The sequence below is a fragment of the Macadamia integrifolia genome, chromosome 3 (assembly GCF_013358625.1).
Source record: "Macadamia integrifolia cultivar HAES 741 chromosome 3, SCU_Mint_v3, whole genome shotgun sequence".
Classification (NCBI taxonomy): domain Eukaryota; kingdom Viridiplantae; phylum Streptophyta; class Magnoliopsida; order Proteales; family Proteaceae; genus Macadamia; species Macadamia integrifolia.
Genome location: NC_056559.1, coordinates 22,114,170 through 22,124,347, shown reverse-complemented (window position 1 = coordinate 22,124,347; position 10,178 = coordinate 22,114,170). Strand labels below are relative to the sequence as shown.

The following is a 10,178-nucleotide window of genomic DNA, read 5'->3' as shown; positions in this document are numbered from 1 at the left end:
ACTGAATAGTTCAGAATTCATTTTCAATTCGAATTTGTATTTGTTTATTCATATATTCTATGGATAGTCCGATATTGGATACGATTTGATATTAGGTTGACAGAATGTGATTATAACCTAATATTTAATATACATGTGTGTATATATATATATATATATACTTGTATCTGTTTTTTATAGACGCGAAAACAATACCAGATAATGTACATATACACACCAACACCCACAGCCAATGGGAAGACAAGTGCTAGCATCTTTAGGTTGAGCACCTCGATGTTTTCACACTCATTGTGTTTTGGTGTAGGTATCCACTATCGGTAGCATTCTTTCTTTCTAATATTTATTTAATAAAAAATATAGTCAGATATTAATTGGATTCAATTCAAATATTTGACTCATCGATGGCACGAATTCAGATTTACATATAAAATATTCATTAGACACGAAAAAAACAAATATGTTAATCAAATAAGGATTCAGAAATTGATTTATCCGGTCTAAATTCATTCCTTCTACATCCTTAATTTAAGATATGACTAAGCGATCTTAAACTGCACTTATCCAAAAATTTCAACCCTATTTGATTTGTCACATGGTAGAACCAAAAACCCTCTACAAAACATCTGCAAACAAGCTTGTGTAAAATTTCTCTTTTGTTTTTTCAATTTTTCTTATAGTTTGCAATTTTGGAGTTTTTAACTAAATTTGACATCTTTTTAGACTTTCTAAATTCAAATAAACCCCAAATATATCACATTTTTTTTTATCTTGTCTTAATTTTTGCGAATGTTTTTCAGGTTTCTTTTACTTTAAAAAAAAACACGAGCAAATTCATACATGGAGATAATTGACTTACACATTTTTTTAATAGATATGATCAATTTATTATTATTATTATTTTTGGTAGAATCAAGTTATTTTATGTAAACTCCCTTTGGTATGATTTCATCTTATATTAATGGGGTCATTAATTGAAATTACGGTGTCTGTATGATTTTTTTTACTTTATTTATGAGAAATTGAAATCATTTCCATCTAAAGTAGTGAATAACACTATAACAATTTGACTTAATTTCATTGAAATTTCTTCAAATTTATTTTGCTCTTTAGACAGTTTAGTGCTTAATGGGCACATGTGTTAGACAGTTTAGTGTTTAATGGGCATGGAAAACATGTCATTAACTCTATATCTATCGATTGTCCCCAAAGATGAGGTAGCTGCAAACCCCCACCCCACCCTTCTCTCTCTCTCTCCCCTTTGAAGATGTTTAGAGAGAGAGAGAGAGAGGAATTTTATTTTTTTAAAAGATAAAAAGTATTATGATGCACAATTCGCTCACAAGACATTGGATGAAGACAAAAAACCATCAAAATGACAAATGCGTCACCCCATTTGACCAATCATACACAGAATGTAGGACACATCAATTTCTTCTCAAAAAATGTAAAAATTAGAATTGCCAAATGAATATGATGCTTATTAACAATTTTCAATGTTTACACTGAAATAATATCAATTTTCTGATCAATTATTTTAAGCAATCAATTTTTTATGCAATTGAAATCATACCAAACAAAGCCTTAATGTTGTCATTATCATTTAAACAGTTGGATCAGACAATTGGACCGCCCAACCGCCAACTAACAGGTAAAAATATTTCGACACTCTATTTTATATTTCAATTATTATTAATTTTTAAGGTAAGATTCTATATTCTTTTTTTTTTTTTTTTAGGGTGGCAAGATTTTATATTTCTATTACGAGCACTAATATTATATTGATCACTAGGACGTGGCGTGTCATGAAAATATTTGTAATAATGAACGTTACGCCTTTTCTAATTAATGTTCCCTCGCACCAAACAAAATAATAAATGTAATTTACCATTTGAAAACATTCCAAGGAAACGAGGGGAAATGAAGAAAAGGAATTGCCATGAAGCCAAGTTGCCATTACCAAAAAAAAAAAGCCAACTTGCCAATCAGAGGGAGAGAGAGAGAGAGAGAGAATGTAAATCTTACGATGGACGCATCGGTCGTTCCCTCTCTTTTTAGCGAAGCTCTCTTGGTGGGGTGGTCTCCGCGGAGTACGTTGAAAGCTTGAAGTCCTCTCTCTCTCTCTCTCTCTCTAAGCTGAAGACTTTTGATTTTTGAATCTCTAATTTGTACTTGTACATTAGAAGTGAATCCAGAATGAGTTTCACCGGAAAGAATCCGAGAATGAGTTGAAGATCTGCGGAAAGAGGAATTCAGATCTTTGAGTTTATATTTTTCTTTCTTCGCTTTGGAAATTGTGATGGGTTGGAGGTACAAGGCTGGATTGTTCCTCATTGCGGCTGTTGTAATCATCTGGGTCACCTCTGCGGAAGTCACACAGGTCAGTTTGGATTGATTCTCTACTTGATCTACTTCTTGGGTCCTCAAATCAAAACGAACTTTGTTTTCTGTTCATAGAATTATGGAATTCAAATTTCGAAATTTATTTGTCATTTGGTTTAACTTTGTGGTTCTGGTTGTGGAAGATGCTGGATTTTGATCCAAAGTGATGCCTTTTGTCTTACTGTAAATGATTTTCTCTTGAAATTCAGAGGCTATCATTGTCACTTTGGATCCATTTTGAACAGACTCGTGGAATGAATGAACTAAGCCTTCATCCATGTCACCTTTGAGGGTTACGAAATTGTGATTAGATACAATTAGATAACTCTCATAATCAGAATCGTTGCAGAAATATTAAAATTTTGTTCTACATGCAATCTAGACACTATGTAAAGCTAGGTAATTAGGTAGTTGTTTTTGTACTCTGTGAATTACCCTTGTAAAAGAGCATCTAACTTCTCACGGAAGCAGTGGAGTGAGAATGCTAAGCACACTAAGATTAAACAATAATACTTGTAAGCTGCAGCATTGAAATTACTGTCCTCATTAAGATGTTCTTTATGAGACCTTTATGTTATTCCAATTGCTTCTTTCTTGTTTCGTCTCTGGTCAACGAATATTACAGTTTGTTACCGCCCCTAGTTACCTGAACCATCCATCCAATATGGCTAGTCAAACCTCAAAATTTTAATTTCATGATGCCTATTGAGTCTTGAAAACTTAAGATTTGATGAGATATTATATCATATAAGGGAAGTCTTCCATATGGGGTAGACTAGCATCTATGCTGTTGATACAATCACACTCTGGCATCAAATCATTGACATTATGTATTGTGGAAATACCCTTTCTTATAGTTGTTAGGCATGGAATTTCTCTCTCTCTTTTAGGCAAAAGGAACTATTTATACATTCTGAACCTTTGACTGACAAGTGTTTGTTCAACAGGGCATTTTTACAGACTATAAACAACCATTTGCAGTTACATATTTAGGTGCCTCTCTTATGGTAATTTATCTCCCAGTAGCATTCATCAAAGATTGGCTATGTCTTTCTTTGAGAAGCCGTTCTTCAAAAGGTGGTAAAAATGCAGAAATTGTTGATAAATCATCTGCTGATGTTGATTCTCCTATAAAATTCCATGGGATGCAAATCTTTGAAATGGAAACCCAAATAAAAGACAGTGAAGCAGACCTTTCTGTACAGGATGATGAACAACCTTTAGTTTCCAAGCACAAAGAGGATGTGGACATGCTAAAACATGACAGAGAGCTTACCACAAGGGAAATTGCTACATATGGATTTTATATTGCGCCTATCTGGTTTATAACAGAGGTGAGTCTCTACTTTTGCTGCTGTTAACTTTCCCATGATTCATTGCACTGTTGTTCCTGGTTAATATGCTATTTCTATGGGACATCAGATCACCAATTCTAAGCATAGTCTTGACACATTTAAGCAGACACTTATATTGGTTTTAGCTCTGGAGACATCTGGTCTGATTCTTCTGTCTATGTTTTGCTGGACATTTTAAAACCACCATCTAGGACACTTCCTTGTGGTTGATTTTCTGACCTTTCCATCCATAGTGTCTTCGTTGGACAGAGTCCTGTGTCTTTTGTCTACAAGATACTTGAAAGATTCTCATCTTCTTGTTGGGATTAAAGTATGCTTTAAAATCGTCCCAGTCCAATGTTCCTTTCTTTTAGAGTCTCTCCTTTGACTTCATTTGCAACGTGTTCCCCAAGACACTTGAATATATGATACATGTATATATCACTATTCTGTTACCTTTGCCATTTAGTTGCTTTTGAACCTACATTGTGTAATACATATCTAAGAGTACCAAATCTTGGGTTTCTTTCACCTTTGAATTGGAACTTAAGATGTCCTTCAAATAAAGTTCAATCAATACATACATATGTGCTCATGCATACATACTCATATATGCATATAGATAGCCATCTCCATGTTCCTGAACTTCCTGAGGTTTCCATCTCTGAAACTCTGCTTCAGCAGTCATGTTTGACATCCGGAAAATATCTTCAAAATAGGCTGTATCCATATATGAAGTTAATATCTTTAATGCTTTTTTTTTTTTTAAGTTAGGCCCCAAGGAGAGTTGAACTCATGACCACTTAATTTTGAGGTGTTGGTCTTTTCCAACTGAGCAACTCCTTGGGGTTATACTGCATTGACTTACTTCCCATATAGTTATCGATATATGTGTTCTTTGTTATCCATGAAGGTGTGTATTCTATTTATGGTAAATTTGTGTGATTAATACTTTAATAAATAAAAAAACTGAAACACTTTGTTATCCCTTTTTTTTTTTTTTGAGACAGTACTTATCTAATGCTGCACTGGCACGTACGAGTGTTGCAAGTACAACAGTACTGTCTTCAACTTCAGGAATGTTCACCCTTTTTATTGGAGCATTTCTTGGAGAAGAATCACTAAATATGGCGAAAGTAGTAGCTGTCTTTGTTAGCATGGCTGGAGTTGTGATGACAACACTGGGAAAGACCTGGGCCACAGATGAGGCACAATTAAGTGCATCCGCGTAAGTTTAATTCCTGCAACCTCTGCTACACTTTCTGTCATACTAAAGCTGTTGGCTGCCATTTTGTGGTGCAATAGAACTCTTGCAACACAATAGTTAAAGCATTATTCCATCTTATAAGGTTGTTGACAATGATTATCACATTGAGGCTCTTAGTTGTTGACAATTGTTTTCACATTGAGGCTCTTAAGGATCTTGAATCCAGAAAAGTTGAATATTTTGGTTCATAGTTCAAATTATCTCAGAAAAGTTGGGTCCCCAATAAAACGGGCCCAGAGAGCTTCCAATCATTTTACTTTTGAGAATTTGCAATTTTGACCTGATGACAAGTAACTAGTTTTCAGCTCAATGATTTGACACTTAAGCTCCCCTCTTGAGTAAATTCTTTTTTGGTGAGCAGTAATGGGAAACGATCTCTTGTAGGAGACCTCTTTGGGCTTCTCTCAGCTATGACATACGGACTGTTTACTGGTACAGAAATTTACTAGTTTGACACTGTCTCATTTTACTTAATGCTTGATTTCAATTTTTTTTTTTTATTGGTAATTATGATTCGTCATTTTAAATTTCATTCTTGAAATTACCAAATTGCAGTTCTTCTCAAAAAGTTTGCTGGAGAGGATGGAGAAAGGGTTGATGTGCAAAAGTTATTTGGATATATTGGACTTTTCACGCTTGTTGCCCTCTGGTGGCTGGGTAGGACTTGTCTGATAACTGGCACATTCACAATGACTAGTTAAAACTATTAGCATAATGATACAGTGCTGTTGTACAAAATGAATTAGTTTTCATGTTCTCATTGAATATTCTAAACAAAGATATGTCTAGAATGCATTATTCATCTTTTTATGCTTATGCTTTATCCTTTATCCTCCTGGACACAGAATAAACACAGGATTATTAAAAGCTTAATAGGATAAGGTGCTGCCTTTTGCAAACAAGAGGTTTTTAGAAGCAGGAAAACTAGTGAGGTGTAATTTCCCTTTTATGTTGCATCGAAAATGAAGAAGAGCATTCAACAGATTGTCTGATCTAGAGACCCAGATCAAGGTAAACCAGATTCAACACAGAATTCTGGTCCAATAGGGGTTGGCAGGGTTATTTTGTAAATTATATTAGTTTTTGTTTCTGTTAGTAAATTTGTATGAGATAGAGATAGGAATTTAAAGTTGGTTTTGGTTTTATCTTGTTTTTTTGACTAGTATAGGAATCTTTTTCTTTTCTTATTTATATGCGTATGATCCCCCCCTATGGGTAGAGTTGAATAAAATCAGCATTTCAATAACCGGAATAGGATTGGCCGATCCAGATCGGAATCAGCCGAGGCCACTCCCTATTTGGCCGATCTAAAGTGCTGTCAGGTGGATTGGGTTGATGGGACCAATCCGGCCAATCAAGCCGATTCCATTAAGAAAGCCATGCATTAGCATGATGGACACTTGTCACCATCATGTGATTAAAAAAAAAAAGTAATGGGAGCCAGCCGGAGGAGGATGGGGAGGGAATGCAGGTACCTGGGGTGTTGCAGTGGAAGCGGAAGTGGGAGGGACAGGGGCAGAGGGTGGGATTGCAGGGGGGGTCCTCCCTATCTCCCCACACTGGGCTCGTAGGAGAGGGAGAGGAACATGGGGCGGGGGAGGGGGTGTTGCAGTGGTAAGGGGATGGGCAGGGTTGGGGTTGCGGGGGAGGGAGTGTTGCAGTAGGAGGGGAAGGGGTAGGGTGGGGGTGGAGAGAGAGAGAGAGAGAGAGAGAGAGAGAGAGAGAGAGAGAGAGAGAGAAAGGAGCAGGGAGAGAGAAACAAAGGGGACAGGGAGAAAAGGAATAAGGAGGGGAGAGAGAAGAAGGGGAAAGAGAAACAGAGGGCGGAGTTGCAAGGATTAGGGGGTGGGGAAGAAGAGGGAGACGAAGAGGAAGAGGAAGGGGAAGAGGGATATGTAGGGTCATGTGTAAAGGCATGCACGTGTGCGGGAGGGGGTGTTAATATATATATATATATATATTGTTATTGCCCTTACTTAAGGGCTCGATGTCTTGGGATAAGCGGTACGTTTTCGATGTAATTTTTAATCCTTGTGGTCAATGTGCTGCAGACTTGCAGTAGGGAACTCATAGGCTCTATCCTTATTCACTAGAAAGAAAAATAGGAGCTCTTCAAGCTCACTGAATTGGAAACTAGAATTTATGAGTTTGAACTAACTAGAAAATCTGAGATGCCTCATGCTCTTTTCTGGTGGTCTTGTTGATGTTTGTCATAATGCGTCCTTTGAGGCCTTCTACTTTAGTATTCAGTCTGCCATATATTTGTTGTAATGATTTGGATATTGTATTATATCAATGGCTAGGAAAAAAAGGTTGGTCACTGGAAAGGCTTGTAGATTTGTTAGGTCATATCTTTCGCTGGTGTATTAATCTGGTTATATCCTAATCACAAAGTGGAACACGTGAGGGACTTGAAATGATTGGCTTGTTAGTAATAATGTGGCTACTCAAATTTTTGGATGTTCTCTGAAGGGATTTGAATCTCATTTTTGCTTCAAATGGTACCAGATTAAACTATTATCTTGACAGTAATAGACAATACACATTAATTTTTATTTGTTTGGTGTTTCTGTTTTGCTTTCAGTGTGGCCATTGACTGCTTTGGGAATTGAACCAAAGTTCACAATTCCTCACTCCATAAAAATGGACGAAGTTGTACTTGCGAATGGCTTTGTTGGAAGTGTTCTCTCTGACTACTTCTGGTATACTCTCCTCCCTAAGTATTCTTTCGACTTCATAATATGTTGTATATTCATGTCATAATTGTTTCTCCTCTTTTCTATTGTGTGGATCTATAATTGTTTCTCTCGTTTTGAAAATTTTATTCTCCACAGGGCTTTATGTGTTGTTTGGACAACTCCATTGGTGGCCACCTTAGGCATGTCTCTAACCATACCACTTGCCATGGTAGCTGACATGGTGGTTCATGGACGCCACTATTCGGCAATCTATGTTCTAGGTTCTGTTCAGGTAGTCAGATTCTCTCTTCCACTTAGAAACATGTCCCAACTATAACGAGCAGTAGAGCGCAACTATCTTTTCTATGAACAATGACATTAGTTGGTGCTTGTATAATATATCATTTATATGTGAAAATTTTTTTGGTGTCCTGCAGGTATTTGCTGGGTTTGTGATAGCTAACGTTTCAGATTGGTTATCCCGAAAGTTGGGATTGTAGCATTTTGTAAAGTTCAGCTCAAATCTTTAATTTTTTTTGTAGCGCCATTTTTTATTTACCTTGTTGGTGGAAGGCCAACAGGTGTGTGAGTAATATATGATACTTCCCCTATTTTTTTTTCTGTTGAAATATACTTCCCCTTTGGAATGCTTTGATTCCAAGATTCCAAGAAAGAAAGAGACGTACTATTCCAATGTATTTGATTGTGGGAAAGGGATCAAAAGTCAAGCTTGTATGTTTTTTCCTTGGTCCTGTGAAGCCATGGATGCTGTAAACGTTTTCCATTCAAAAAGCTTGTGGGATTGGGTGTGCTGAATGTCCTCTCTCTCGTTCTTCTGACCTGATTGATGTATGGCTGCAAGCCCACATTTGTATATGTGAAAGAGGCTCTTTTCTTTTTGTTATCTCCCCAAGTTTATCAATTATTAGATGGGGATTTTTTCCCACGCCTTCTTACTTAACTAATATTCTGGTCGGCTGGTGCTTCTACCGACCAGAATAGAGACGTCACGATGAGTAGTTGGATCATTGCTTAGATACGTGTCTATCGCCCAGATAGCTGTGGGCAAGACCTGAACGATCACTCCTCAGGAGAGGATTCCGATCCCGATTTTAGACCCCCCATATTGATGAAACCAATTTCTCAAACTTAGTGGTGTGACGTGTAAGATTCTCACCACATTGATACCATGGGAAATCCTTACCATTAGGAAGAAAGTTTTATGTCTGAGAATGAAGCTCCCACACCAGCGCCCATGTGTGTCTCTCTCTCTTCGTTCCTGTAAAGTGGGCTCCATATACCATGAATTGAACCAAATCATCCACCACAACCACCTAACCAGTATTGCTACTAAAGATACTGATGATGAGTGTCAACATGGAGTTCATTCTAAATCGGAACAACTCCATCTGAGAGGGTGTGATTGTTGAGTTTTCAGAGACATTTTGTCGAGCACCTTGAGTATTACCACCCAGAACCCTCTCTGCTGCTAGTTTCGTCTCTCATCCAACGACTCTATTCCAATCTCCCTCAGTGCCCCATATGCTGAACACTCTCAACAATCTCGTCAATTGCAAGATCTGGCCATTCCTTAAGGAGCAACGACGGAAGTATCGTTTCAGGATCACCAATGCCACCAATGCATGTTACTTATAACTTCTCATTAGATGATAGCAGCCTCCCATTCGTCCAAGTGGGATCTGATGCAGCTTACCCAAACTCACCTGTCACAGCCAAAATTATACTCTCGCTTCAGCTGAGAGTGCAGATGTTGTCAAAGGCTTTTCCTCGAGAAATTGTTGTTCTAAGTTCGATTCTTCTTATCTTCTTGGGATTACTGATACGGAGTGTTTAGTATTTTTTACTGCTTAAGATGAAAGTTGAATAGTTTTCATTCAACCACTCAACCTCAATATGACCTAGTCCATGTGGTTGTGAGGTTAATATGGGCTCGCAGGACAAATGAAACCAAAGACTTGGGTACATGCCGCTAAAAAGAAAAAAAACAAACAAACCAAAGAGATTGTGTGTTAGCCAATAATGCACCATACCCATACCCATACCCATCAGCTGCACCTAGTTACATCTACCACCGTCATGTAAGCCTTTCTACTCCTCTTCCTCAGCTTCTTAGATTTTATAATTTCATGTCGGTTGGGTTTGGTTGCAAGGGAAATGGAATGGGAAGGGAAGTGAAGTGAAGTAAAGTGAAGGGAAGTTAAGCGAATTTTTTTTCCCTTTTGAGTCGTTTGGTTGCAACAGAAGTGAAGTGAAATTAATTTACCATAGTTGTTTGGTTGGATGTAAAATTGATGTAAATTTTAAAAATAAATAAAAAAAAAAAAAAAAAAAAAACTAGTAATCCAACTGAACTCCTCAAAAGAGATGATGGGGGGGGGGGGGTACTTTTCAATCCAGAACCCATCCAGCTCCTCAAAATTTATATTGATTACGTGAATCAGGTCATTCAAGGTCTGAACCAAAATCAAACCAAATGTTATTAGATATTCTTCTATCACT

General features: G+C 37.1%; 1 protein-coding gene across 1 annotated transcript; it reads left to right on the top strand.

Moving 5' to 3' along the window:
- Positions 1-1,990: 1,990 nt before the first annotated feature.
- On the top strand, positions 1,991-8,474 carry LOC122073381 (uncharacterized vacuolar membrane protein YML018C-like). Its single transcript, XM_042637965.1, has 8 exons — positions 1,991-2,377; positions 3,327-3,713; positions 4,724-4,941; positions 5,342-5,412; positions 5,536-5,637; positions 7,565-7,682; positions 7,815-7,950; positions 8,096-8,474. Exons 1-8 carry the CDS (start codon positions 2,297-2,299, stop codon positions 8,156-8,158), a joined length of 1,176 nt encoding a protein of 391 aa, XP_042493899.1. The 5' UTR covers positions 1,991-2,296; the 3' UTR covers positions 8,159-8,474.
- The last annotated feature ends 1,704 nt before the right edge of the window (positions 8,475-10,178 follow it).